This window comes from Neophocaena asiaeorientalis, unplaced genomic scaffold (genome assembly GCF_003031525.2).
Source record: "Neophocaena asiaeorientalis asiaeorientalis breed wild unplaced genomic scaffold, Neophocaena_asiaeorientalis_V1.1 scaffold118, whole genome shotgun sequence".
Lineage (NCBI taxonomy): Eukaryota > Metazoa > Chordata > Mammalia > Artiodactyla > Phocoenidae > Neophocaena > Neophocaena asiaeorientalis.
Window position 1 is genome coordinate 14,047,902 of NW_020175528.1, and position 14,269 is coordinate 14,062,170.

At 36.7% G+C, this 14,269-nt stretch overlaps 1 protein-coding gene across 8 annotated transcripts in view; it reads left to right on the top strand.

Moving 5' to 3' along the window:
• MME (membrane metalloendopeptidase) overlaps positions 1 to 14,269 on the top strand; it is a 261,860-nt gene that overhangs the window by 206,035 nt on the left and 41,556 nt on the right. For all 8 annotated transcript variants that reach the window (XM_024769130.1, XM_024769124.1, XM_024769125.1 and 5 more), the window contains exons 5-10: positions 528 to 608; positions 695 to 790; positions 910 to 1,028; positions 2,997 to 3,062; positions 11,035 to 11,169; positions 13,159 to 13,260. In XM_024769130.1, coding sequence (XP_024624898.1) covers positions 528 to 608; positions 695 to 790; positions 910 to 1,028; positions 2,997 to 3,062; positions 11,035 to 11,169; positions 13,159 to 13,260 — 599 coding nt within the window. The remainder of the gene's footprint in view (positions 1 to 527; positions 609 to 694; positions 791 to 909; positions 1,029 to 2,996; positions 3,063 to 11,034; positions 11,170 to 13,158; positions 13,261 to 14,269) is intronic.

Below are 14,269 nucleotides of genomic sequence, written 5' to 3' on the forward strand. Positions count from 1 at the left end.
GTTGAGAAAGCAGTGTCTAGTCCTTTGCTATCCTCCATTCTCTGTTCTCCTCTTTTAGAAGTTACTTTGTAAAAAAAAAAAAAAAAAATTTGCTATTTTCTAATATCCAAACAAGAAGAACAGTACATTCATTTCATCTGGAGCATGGACAGTACTATCACACAAAGATAGTTATTTTCAAACCATCGAGAAGACTATCACAGTAAATTCCAAATTCCTCTGTAGTATTTGTTTTCTTTTTAACCTCAATTTCAAAAAAAGTAACTTCTCTATGGTAGAGCAGTACACATCACTGTTCACACTTACACACACACACACAGCTAAGCTGGGTGATGAAACTAACTCTCAGTTCTGCACCAGGAATAATGATCTGGTGTAAGGGGTTTGGTTTTTCCTATAGGGTTTTGGAATGGGAGATGTGTGAACATACGTACAAAAGTTTTTTTTACCAAACCTGCATTGAAAATGTTAATTGTAGCTGCAAATAAGCAATTATACTGATGTGTTTTATCAATACCCTATTTCAGATGTCCTTCAGGAACCCAAAACTGAAGACATAGTAGCAGTGCAGAAAGCAAAAACATTGTATAGATCTTGTATAAATGAATGTAAGTGCTCTGTATTTTATTTTATTAGGAGTATGCCAAAATATGCATAGTCTTCATAATATATTTATATTCATTATTTTCAAAAGCTGCTATTGATAGCAGAGGCGGATCTCCTCTACTCAGACTGTTACCAGATATATATGATTGGCCAGTGGTGACAGAAAACTGGGACCAAACATATAGTAAGGCAATTTTCCTTCTTTTAAAAAAAAGTTATTTCCATATAAAATCTGTTATTATTACAGTATCATATTAATGCACTAAAGCATCTAATGATATACTTCACCTTTCGTTGCTTTAGGTTCTTCTTGGACAGCTGAGAAATCTATTGCACAGCTGAATTCTAAATATGGGAAAAAAGTCATTATTAATTTTTTTGTTGGCACTGACGATAAAAACTCTATGAACCATGTAATTCATGTAAGTTTGTGTGGCCAACAGCCAAAGTTACTTTAAATTGCGGTAAAACTTCCACACACGTTGTTGTTATTGATATTTAGAAATAACGCATATTCTCATTTGAATTGCATGAGCAAGGTGGTAATAAGTTCAAGGACAGACGCCTGGATTCCGAATTTTGAAAGCGTTTTCTTGATGCTGTGGTTTAGACATTCAACTCTCCTTCCTGCTACCTTTGTTTTAGATACCTCTACCTTTATAAAAACAAATGATAAGAAAGGAAAGACTTCAGGTCTCTCCTGTTTAGAAAAAGCACCTGATTTCTCTGTATGTTCATGAAAGGAGCATGGTCTGGTTTACATAAGTAATACAGGTCAGAAATTAGAAATTCCTAATTGATTCCAAAAAGATCGTAGAAATGGGATTTTTAACACAATTTTGGTTCTTGCTAAAGAATGTCTGTACTTTTTTCTCAATTAAGGTAAACAGAATCCCATTCTTTTTAAGTGGCTTTATTTGATTTTTTTAAAGTGTAAGCCACTCATTTAGGTTTACCTAGGACAAGATTTACTTAACTGAGTATGTTTGGAATAGAGTGAAACATCTAGGGACTTTTATTTAGTCTCCTGTAAAAGAAACTAACCAAAAGTTGCAGGTCACAGAAGCATAATTATGTCACTGTTGCATAAATCTTTATAGTCATTTTTATTAAAATCATGAAAGAGACTGAACCCAACTCTTGCCTACAGTGGACCCCTTTCTCTCTTCCTACGTTCTCTCCTTTGGCTCTCAAGTGCCAGTATCCTGCATGATCGCCTTGAGGCGGTTTCCTAAGGAGGGTCAGGAGGTCGAAGAAGGGGCAGGGCTCTTCCCGTGGGGATGCCTTTTGGCTCTTTCCTTACCAGTCCTCTGGGTTCTGTTTCTTTTGTATTGGCCTGGCCCTTTACAGCTGCTAGGATTCTCACTCTCGCCCATAAATGCTCTAGTTTACCTTATCCATCTTACTGTGTGCCGCGTAAGAGGGACTCTCACGAAGCCGCGGGTATGTCCACAAGTTTTTGCTAGGTATCCAAGGTGGACTGGACACACTAGAACCGAGATGAGTTACCTCTTTCACACACTCAGCTGGCAGCTGGGTCTGCTGGCGTCCTGAGCAGGACAGCTTTGGAGAGAACTGAGGAGGAATCTCCTCTATCCCCTTAGGGTAGAGGATCTCAAAATAATCAAGATTTCTGCTAGCTTAGAATTTCTTGACTTACCATAGAGGTTTTCCACCTTTTTTTTTTTTTTTTTTTTCCTGTCCCAATTAAGGGTGGGGGTAGAAGAGAATGTCCCTCAGGGGGGCATATTAGAATCTCAGGAAGCCAAAATGTCCTGTAAAAGTATAATGCTCCCTAGTCCTAGATTCTAACATGTATTTGTTCACCTCCCCCTTTGTTATGCATTAAAAATCCTTCCCCGTGTGTTTTTTTTTTGTTGTTGTTCAAGATTTCTTTGGTTTTTCTCAAATATCTGCAGCACAGACTTCCAGATTATCTAGCTACCCATCAGTTTAACACTTGGAAGCAGTAGCGTGGAAACCATTTCCTATGTATTCACTCAGTGTCTGCTTATTACCCTTATAAAGAACAAGAACGCTAGGATCTTTTTTGTTTTTTTGACATCTTTATTGGAGCATAATTGCTTTACAATGATGTGTTAGTTTCTGCTTTATAACAAAGTGAATCAGCTATACATATACAAATATCCCCTTATCCCCTCCCTCTTGCGTCTCCCTCCCTCCTACCCTCCCTATCCCACCCCTCCAGGCGGTCACAAAGCACCGAGCTGATCTCCCTGTGCTATGCGGTTGCTTCCCAGTAGCTATCTATTCTACATTTCCTAGAACACTAGGATCTTGCTCATACATAGATAGGCGTGCTTGTAATTTGTCCAACTGTTCTATATCAACTGAATACTTTATTTTCTTCTTCTCATATTTTTGTATAGATTGACCAGCCTCGACTTGGCCTGCCTTCCAGAGACTACTATGAATGCACTGGAATATATAAAGAGGTAAACACAAAAACAAAAATCCAACAAAATAAAATGAAACTACAGAATGTAAACTTAACGCTCTATGTCCTTCACTCAGGCAGATACTGAAAATCACACATAATAGTGAGCTTCCTTTGACTGAATGAATATTCTACACTAAGAAACAAAGAAACTTGAAATTCCTTGTTCGTGTCTTGACCTTAGTACTTAAGTCACGTGACCCATTTTGAAAAGTCAATTTAAAATGTTTTATTTTCTCTATAAATTTGACCATTTAAAAAATGAACAGGTTAATCATGGTCTAGGTCAGTGCCAATGAGGACCAGGGAATGGTCCAGTACCAGACACATCATACTCTGCAGCACTCTTCTAAAGCCTTCTGATTTGACTTTCAGAGGACTACCCAGTTAGGGGCATTGGGTTCAGACAAACCTTTGCAGTCACCTTCTGATTCTAACATTCATCATACCCCACAGAACTGCTTCGCTTTGCCTCACAGCCTTGCCTCCCTCAAGCTGGTGTTGATGTGCTTTTGCTTCTTGATATAAAGGAACCATAGATGATAAACTTAGCAGTGTAATATATTATTAGGTATTTGGGGAAGGTGTTGGTTCCATAAATGTTTTCCTCATTATTTTGCAGCTCAGAAGTAAGTTAAGTTTACCTTTGATTATTCTGATGGGTCACGATGGTGGTGTGGCTGAAATTACTTCTTAATTAAAATTATTAGCTTTACATGTTTATACTGAGTGTGCATTTTGCCTCATTATTAAATTCAAAATAGCACGGAATAAATTCATTTTAAAGTATCTTTTTGAGTGGCTACACAGCATTGAAATGAAGAAGAAGATATATTGTAAAAGTCCACAGTTAATAGCACAGACAGTCAAATGGGTAGGGGTATTTGAGTTCATTACAGGTACTGTTTGGGTTGCAGCTATTGGCTTTATGAGCTGTCTAGCTGCTTCCTATTGCAGAGTTGAGGGTGATTGAAGAATTTTGGCTCATTATACTACATTTTCATTGTCATCAACTAGGATGTTTTTCAAATTTAGGATTTTGTCCTAAAAACATAGCAAATTTGTCCAATCCTAAAAAGATATATATATATATATATTTTTTTTTGTATTTTAACATTCCTGATATCAAAGTATACCTGCCAGTTAGTGTATACATTTAATGTGGTAAAGTTTCTTTTTTGTTTTTTTTCTTTTGGAAAGGATCCTGTTGTTAAGATGATGGTGTATTTGTGCATTTTATATTCAACGCTATCTCATAATCGAGAAAAGGTCATAATCTAGAGCTGTCTTTCATAGGCTTGGGTCATATGGAAGCATTTTGTTTAACCTGTGGCTGTTTTTTAAATTTTAGATTAGATTATATTTTGAGAAATGCATATTGTATTCCTCTGGTTATTTTAAACTTAAATACCTCAGTTCCTTTTTGTTTTCTGTACTTTCCTTCCTAAAGAGAGAACAGGCCTTAAGGCAATAGAAACTCAAAGGTATTTATTCTTATAGTTTTTACATGGCAGAATGGTATGTTTTCTTACTAATTAAGGTTACTTATGCACAGACTTTAAGAGCTAAACGGGACATTAGAGAATTTAGTTCAACCCCTCATTTTACAAATGAGAAAACAGAGACCCAAATAAGTAAAATGATTTGCTTAAGTCATGGATTAGAAGATCTATGTGTCAGGAACATTAATTGTAAGCAGTGGAAACCTACTCTAACTCAAATTCTGTAAAAAAAATTTTTTTTCTGTTTGTCACACCTAAATGTAAAGTTCTAGGGATGAATCAGGCATGGTTGGTTCCAGGGGTTCAACTGAACCATCTTATCTCTTTTCCTGTTCTCAAGGTGCTACTTTCTTCTGTGTTGGAGTCCTTCTCTAGCAGGCTTTCTCCATTGTAGCATCAGAGATGATCCCTGACAGCCTTACAATCCAGAAAAAAGAAATTCTATCTCTCTTACTCCTATCAGTTTCTGAGGAAAGGGCTCTGATTGTTCCTGCTTGAGCCACCTGCCCTTCTCTTGACCAATCACTGTGTCCAGGGAACTGGGCTCTCTGATTGGGTAGTTGGTACTGCCAACCCATCTCTACAGCTCAGGAAGGGAGACCCCTTGATCGATAGTTCCACCAAGAGGAAAGAGAATAGAGGGTTCTGTTATGAGCAGATGAGGAGAAATATCTACTATAGCCCTCCTCATCATGATCCTGTCTCCTGGTTCCCAATCTATTTTTCCTTCTAGATGGTGCTATTTCTGCAGAAAAACCTGGAGAGCAAATCTCATTTAAAATTATGAATTAAGCCGGCTCATGTGGATGACACAAGGTGCCAAACAAGACTACATAAACACTCTTTTTCCAGGAGTTTATAATGTAAATGTAATAACACAGTGTTCCTACCAAATGTAAAATAGATAGCTAGTGGGAAGCAGTTGCATAGCACAGGGAGATCAGCTCCGTGCTGTGTGACCACCTAGGGGGGTGGGATAGGGAGGGTGGGAGGGAGACGCAAGAGGGAGGAGATATGGGGATATATGTATATGCATAGCTGATTCACTTTGTTATATAGCAGAAGCTAACACACCATTGTAAAGCAACTATACTCCAATAAAGATGTTACAAAAGAAAAATAACACAGTGTTCTATACGCCAAATATTAGGCAGAAGGCCACATAGCCATCTATATAAATACTGAACAAATCCATACATTTATTTTAAAAATTGGGATTTATCTGTGTGGCACCTTGTTGTAGAAAGTGTCCTTTCCCAGGAAATAAATAGAACTTCCTGAATGTCGTGGCAGACGAAACTGTTCTCAAAATGGGTTCATCAAGGAGCCACTCATGCTGGATGTCTCTTGTTAAAGAGATAGAACCTTATTTCTGAGGTATTCTGATTATCTGAAGAGATCACTTAATGACACATTGCTACCTCAAAGGGCAGAAGTAGTGAGATTTGAAACAATCCTATCCCATACAAGAGTATACATTTCCATGCTAGGAAAACAATATGAAAGATACATATTGCCCATAAAAAATAATCATCCCATTCATGGAATTTTAAAATGGAACCAACCAATTACTTCATGTGAGAAAGCTCTTGCTTATTGATTCACTGAAAGGAATGATAACCTTACTTTTCTTGAAAAATCACCACCTCCAGAAGAGTCTCTGAACTCTATGGGGATGAATTGGAATTGGTCTCAAAGTTTCCCTTTCTCTACCTCTTTAGCTTTTCAAGGCTGATTGCTGCCTTGTCCTCCTTCATAAGGAATCTGCAGGTTAGGTACCCAAAATATTTGAGCATAATTGGATCACAGATATGTTTATGTTCTGTGTCTGTCTGAAAAGGTAGAATTAGCCAGGGTAGTGGTTTCTGAACCTAAGGACCACTTTGTGTGTGCCAATGACAGTGCTCTGTGTAGCCACACCTTCATGTCTACATTCTTCAAGATTCATTTTACTTATTTATACATTAACAAAACATTACTTGAACAGAGCATCTCAGGGCTAAAAGAAAAGTGAGAAAACCACTGATCTAGCAAGTGAGAGCCCTAGGAGGTAACAAAGGAGTTGGAGATTAGAAGCTATATAGTATAATGCTATGGGGCCTGGCAGGGGTGGAGGAGGCCAGAGTCATGAAGAAATTTAGAGCGCTTAGAAAAATTTGATGTTCATTTAAAAAAAAAAAAAAAAAAAGGGAAACATTTCAGGGATGAAGATAGAGGACTTGGAATATGGCCAGAATGGTTAGAAGCCAAAAAAGAGGTGATCTGGGGCCTCTTTTAAACACAGTCCAGGGAAATTCTCTAAGCGGTACCTGCTCTGGAAAGAGCACAAGCTGAGTTTTGCAGTCCTTTAGATGAGCAGGTATTGGAACTGAGGGTAAACCTAGAGAGGATTTTGTTTGCCCACTTACCCAAAATACAAGCTCAGAGAAACTGCTCCGGACTTGGACTGCGATTAGAAATCTGATGACATAGGAGGTGAGGGAAATTTACTCAATATACTTACAATTTAACTTTATTTTTATTGAGCTTCTACTATGTGACAGATGCTTTTCTAGACAGTAAGGATACCAAGGAAACAAGGCAGAAATGGTCCTTATTCACATGGAACTCATGTTCTAATCGGAGGAGATAGATGATAAAGAAACAAGTAAATAAATTAAAGAAATAAGATAAATGGAGATAGTGTTATAAAAGAAATAAAACTGGATGATATGATACAAGGTGAATGACTGGGGGTAGGGGTCGGTGGATAATTTAGATGTGATTTGATTTGGTTTTTAAAAAGATTGCTGTGACTGCTGCTTGGTTGACTTGGTAAAACGGATCCTGCAAAGGAAGCGGCTAACCTCATTTTGTACTTTCTGGGCACCAGGTGACTAATAGTCAGGAGGTTTCACCCAGTCCACAAAACATAAAGGAGCTTTTGAACTTGAGACTTCCTGGATATGACAAAAGAAATTTTTTAGATCAACTGAACTCAGTTTGTACAAAGAACTACATGCACCTTCCCAAACATATGCAACAAACCTTAGCAGTTACACAATAAGTTCTCTCACATGAATCTGCAGGCTCTCTCATTAATAACTTGATGAAAGCCCCCACCAGTCCCCATGCTGGTCCGTAGTGGATCCTCTTGTATCCTGTGTTTCTCCTCCTCCAGAGCCCTGCGAGGATTGGGGACTGTTTTTCACTTCCTGTCCCCAGGAATGGCTGCGTGATCCTCTGTGTCTGTGCCCTTCTTTGGGGAGTAAGCCTCTGTGTTCTGGCAGCTGCATGATCCCTGACATGCTGCTTCAAGTGGGAAAAAATCCTAAGCCTTCTGAGAGGAAACATCTCTCTCCTGCTGGGGGCCCCTGTGTGTTCCCTCAGGAAACTTTTCTGTGTAACACTATTAAATAACACCACCGGCATCAGTGGCTAGGAATAAGACAGTTCTGTGACTTTTCGGTCACTTCATGCTCCACATTATGTCTTGGAAAGGGAAGGGCAGAAAATTGGTAAGAGCTAGGTGTCCCGGAACAGAAACTTTCAAAGTGAAACCCCTGGTCCATAGTTGTTGGCACACCAAGGTACACAAATATTGACCAACCTGTCCAGAGAGCTCTCTGTTCCTCCCTGGGACTTGCTGTTACTTATTAACAAAGATACCAAGTATGAAGGACAATAGTGGAATGGCATCACTCTCTTGCTCTTTGGCAACTCTAACAAATATCAGCTTTTTTCTAAGCAGGAGAAGTCCAACTTCTGAACAGAGCCAATATATAAATATTATTGCCTGGTCCTGCAATATGAAAGATAGTCCTAATTAGAGTAACAGTTCATGGTGTTGGGTACCAGTAAATATCATCTCACCAATAGTGTGTAATTTAAAAGTTCACAAAACTGCAATTAGGGATTTTACCCAACCATTTAAAACCAATTAGCATCTTTGAACCTGCTATTATAAGCATTAGGATTTGCAGTGTTTTATTTTTAAAGGAAGGACTACATAGACATTTAGGTTTGGGGGGTTTTTTCGTTTGTTTTTGTTTTTGTTTTGTCACATAAAGGATTCACTGTATCAAACCTTCAACTAGGCTACCTTACGACTGTCGAAAAAGGTAGCTGCCTCTGACCCTTATCGTAATAACTAGTTGCTCCCTTAGCGACAGAAAAGAAAAATTGACATCTGATTTTAAAAATATCCTGGCCTTTTTAAAATGTACTTTTTAAATGTTAAAATATGTGTTGATTACTTTTTCGCCAAATTATGACAATTGCTATTATTTGGCATTTTAAAAATCTAGAAGTATCTCAAGGAAGAAAACCAATACCTTAAGGTAGAATCATATCTTGTAGAAAGGATTTAACAGCAGCAGTAAGCCTGGGTTCTGACAGCTACTAGATAAATTTGGAAGCCAGGAAAGATAATCAAGATACTAAGACATGTTTTAATCAGTCACATTGTAATAGGTTGCCAGGTAGTGGAGCTCATTAAAGGAAGTAGTGTATTCCATGTAAGTGTATTAAATATTCAAGCATCTCAGAAGTTCATGGTATAATATGCTTCCAGTTTTCTGGGAAACTTTACCAGCTCAGAAGACTAGAAGCATTTTCCAAAGTTCTTCTGCTTGCCAAATTCTCTAGTCTTTAAATAGATCTGTAAGGATAAAGATACTGGAGTTAAAACCAGTTTGCAGAGTCAACGAAATGGAGGAGAACACTCTTATTATTGTTTTCTCACCTCGTTAATGAAAAAGCATCCCATAGAGTAAAAAAAAAAATCTCAGTAGATTGATACTGGAATATTTTAATTACCATTTCCTTCATAGTCAGTAGTAATTCCCTGCTGAATGCAGATGAATTTATATGATTTGAAATGCAGTTAATTCAAAGCACTGCATGCTTGTACTTTGGAATAGTTGGTCCCATGAGGTATGAACTCAGACATATTTGTTTTCTTCAAAGTGAAACAAGAATTCTGATTACTTTTTAATAGGAAAAGAATGGAGTTGGCAAGAATATACATAAAAACATCCTTTTATCCCTGTTACCTTAGTGATTTGGTTTTTAATACAGACACATGGCTGAAAAATAGTTTGTTCTATTGAGTAGCAGATCCATGGATAGAGATGCCAGCGAGACAGGCTCACAATCGCTGGGTATCCTTGAAAGAGAGAGCCCTCTCCCTGGGAAATTGTTTTCTTAGCATTTAGTAAAGGTCATGGGATGCCAGTATCTAAAGGTGTCCTCTTGAATTTCAAATGAATAATGACTTTGTACATTTTACTTAGGTTCTTGCTTGATAAAATATTTTCATTTTCCCTATAAGTTTTATGGTTGATTCTCTTAATGAGTCACTGTGAATTTAGATGTGCCTTTGCACTCACAGTGACTAGAAGGGTGCCCCTTTCACTGATAATCAATTAGTAGGGTTGTAAAAGCCCCTTGAAAGTGTGGAATTGTTAAGCACTCTACAGCTTTCCTTCTTCATATTTACTCTGTGTGGACAAGTCTTTGCAGCATAGAACTACCCATTGATCCCAAACTTGTGTGGTATGGCTTTCCTAATTCGGTCATCTGCGTGTCGCCAAACTGGTGCTGGGACTTGAATTTTGAATAAATTTGAATGTGGTGGGATCATAATTTATTTTAACTGCTCATAGAAAATAATAGCTAAATAGCAATGTTATGAAAGTGGTATTAAATTTCCTGGGTTCAGTGCCACTCTGAACTTGAATAAGGTATTTATATATTCTATAAAAGGTCAATAATAAAACTAGTTTATAGCTTATCTTCATAAAGTTAAAATGTGTGTGAAGATAAAATGGAAAGAATTTGAGTTCTCAGAAGAAAGCTGATATTCAAATCTATGGTATCTTAGAAATTTCACAGTAATGACAGCCAGCTTTGGAATTAACTAAAACCCACAGATTTGTGTTGGAGGAGCTCATGAGAATGCATTCTCATTAAAAAAAAAAAAAAAAATACTGCTTGGCCAGAGAAGACAAATAAAAGATGTCCTGATAATGTAATATGTTTGTGGCCATCTCTTCATGGATAGTTGAAAAAAATATATATATATGTGTGCAGAGAAAACCTGTTAAAAGGAAATTTGGCAAAAGAATTTATTATTTAAGAAAAAAATACTAGGTTATTGCTTACCAAATGTTTTACATCTGCATTCTTATTAAAGCAATTTGTTTGATTAAAAGTTGAAAGTTATTAAATCTCCGTAACCAAATGGTTATAAGTTACTTAGTACTTTCAGAGTGATCCTTTATTGTTCTGTTATAATTCAAAGACACATTGACTTTCTGAGAATCTGTACAGGTCATTTCTTTTAGGATTCAGGAATGGATTTCTATTTTGTTGTGCTTTATCTGTCACCAAAAATTAATACTGAATTGAAAATAAGTTTTAAGTTAAAGCACCATGATGAATATTTAGAAGGTTCTTCAGCAATGTACTGTCATTTATTTCTTGCAGGCTTGTACAGCATATGTGGATTTTATGATTTCTGTGGCCAAATTGATTCGTCAGGAAAGGGGACTGCCTGTCGATGAAAAAAAGCTTTCTTTGGAAATGAATAAAGTTATGGAATTGGAAAAAGAAATTGCCAATGTAAAACACATTTTCTCTGATACACTGAACAATGTCAACCACTTTTTATTTCTTTCTCTTCTCTATCGTATTTTAAGGGTAAAATGTACATCTCCTTAACCAAGTGATAAAAATGCATAGCTCAGGAATGGATCATTGACTTCAAGAGGACCTTTAAAACTGGAATTTTACAGTAAACCAGGTTCCAGACATCCAGGAGACATACTTAATTTGACAAATATTAAGCTAGATCTACTTAATGACCTATTATAAGTGGATTACATCAATATCCTAACTATTTACAGTCAAACTGTTGTTGAGATGCCCTTGAGATTCAGGACACACTTGATCACTAGCTATTCAGCAAAGCTGTTTTAGTTTTGATATGTACAATTTTACTTTATTTTATTTTAAAGTTTAAGGTGACCACAGAAATTGTCTCTATCCCTTTGCTAAGAAGTATTAGCCTCTGAACATGGCCACACTACAGTACGGTATCACTGAGTTCAAACTGTCAGGCTGCTTATTAGCTCAGGGGAGATCCAAGAGGAGGAGTTTATCAGCAAAGCCCAAGGGGTGTGTTCCTGAGTTTCCTCTAGTTCCAGGTCAATCCTTAGAGTCTGAGTTGGCACATTCTTGTCTGAACTTCCTCTGACGGGGTCTGCGGTCTCAAGCGAGTGAACTCTGTAAACAGCATCCGGGTTATTGATTGAACTCACGGTCAGTTTCAGTCTAGGATCCACAGAGCTCTCTGACATTGCAAACAGCAACCTGCACTCCTAAATCCCCGTCTGCTTGTCACTTTATCATCAGAATCTTGAAGACTGAAGATCTTTCAGGGCAATTTTGGCTTTCCTGGGGCTACATGAAACCAAAAGTGTAGAATCAGAACCAGACTTTGCTTGGAGCTGCAGCTGGATGAATGGCAGTTTGATGGGTTACATGTGGTTCTGTGTTGGAAACAGAATTTTTAGAGGAGAACAGTTTATTACCCTGGGTTTTTACCTCTGGCACCTTCCAAGACCGTGTTCTCCTTTGATCAGCCTCAGCTTCTGTAGTAGTTGTATCTTACCTCAGAATTCTTTGTGTCTACATTTTCTCTCCCCTCTGACACTCTGAGATTGTAGTGGGCTCTCAGTCCTCCCTGAATCACCTATGTGTCTCTAACAGTGTCCAGCACGTTATTGCGTGCAGATGTTACAAACATAATTTTTAAATGAATAAATAAGTGACCTAAAGGGGAAATTGGAGCCGTTGTCACTTGAGAAATAATTCCCATTTTTACATTTTGTTTCTTTTAGCTTAAAATTGCTTTTACTCCTTTCAACCACTAGTTGGGCAGTTGTTATTGAAATTTTCTTTTTTGATTCAATGAAAAAAATAATACTGGATGCTGTTGATAACACTGAACTCGTTAGGCCAGATGAGCGGACAGTCACAAAAGTAGATGCTAGAACTCTCCAGATAATTTGCCACCTACCTGTGTTATGTACTAGGAATTTTCTCAGTCTTACTTGCTTTAAATTCTTGTAGAAATCATTGTGCTTTTTTCTACTCTTTTTCCCGTCTGAATTTTAACTGGGACACTGAATGGTGGTAGGTGAGAGAAAGAGTATTTGAGAGAGAAACTGGAAATGACTATATTCAAGAAAGTCATTATCGTATGAAATAGCCACAGACACAGCTGAGCTGCCCATTTGGCCATAGAAGGGAAGAGGCCTGTAAATATTGCCGATGTGGTTTGGCAGTTATGAAAATATAAAAAGATTTCTGAAAAATTTTATACTTGACACTGCAGCCAAATCTTGATAATTGTTACTGAATATACTTATAATCTCTTATATTTCTCTCTTCTTCTTGATAAGACAAAATAAATTATAACACAAATACAGAATAGAACTTAAATATAATTATGTTGTACCTATGCCATATTTCTTTTTCCCTTGTATATAGTTATATTTTTCTAAAGAGTTCTTGATCTAAAATAATGATAAGAAATTAAATCCATAGGCTACAACTAAATCTGAAGATCGAAATGATCCAATGCTTCTTTATAACAAAATGACATTAGCCCAGATCCAAAATAACTTTTCACTAGAGATCAGTGGGAAGGTAAGTAGCAGTTTTATGTACTCTCTTATTGTGCCATTTTCTAAAATTATAATATTAAAATGCAGTTTGTTAAAATTTAATGATTTTTTAATTTATTGAAATAAATTGAACATGAAAATGAATTTAGACGACATCAACCATTTGACTTCATGAAAAGACTTGAAAAAAAACTATTTGACATAATTATATTTAATTAGTGTGAATTTCAAAGGTAAAAGTCCTTTCAAGGCAACTATGTAATAATATTAGAAATTATCATAGAAAAGGGTTTGGAAACATTAAAAGCAAAAATCCTTCTGAAGGACCATTATATAGCCATTGGACTTGGACAGTCAAATAATATAAGTACCAGATTTCCTTTTAACTCTGAAAAAGGATAATTTATTCGTAGAACTTGCCATGTTCTCATCAAGGCCATCTATGGAGGTGTTCAGAGCAATAATGGAGAACTAGAACATAAGAAACAGAAAAATCTATAGGTTCCATTTATAAACATCAATTGACATCTTTTTGCTTAGTTGTAATTCCTTAGCTAGTATTTAATAATCTCTTTTAAGGCTATGAATGTATTCTGTGTATTAGTTGATTCACACAATCAGGTAATGAAGCAACATTCATGGAAAAATCTACAAACCACCACATTCAGTGACGGAATTCTCTTTGTCACTAATTGCTGAAAGCAAGGACTTTTTAAAGGCATAACCTACTGAGTTAGGAATTTCTTACATAGAACTTTTTAATATAATAAGTGTTTAATAAATATGTTTTGAAATAATGGGCCAAACTGCCAAAGGAAATCAAGAAAAGTGCATAGCATCTCACACTTAGTAAGTGATCAGTGTATTTATATACTTCTAGGCATATATATATAAAATTACAGAGCATAAGATATTGGTAATCTTAAACATTCTCAAACATTGAAATGTGACATTTCAGCAAGATCTGCATAATCTCCACTTCTGCTGTTTTTTCTTATATCCATCGGTGGTTGGATAACCACAATTCCCAT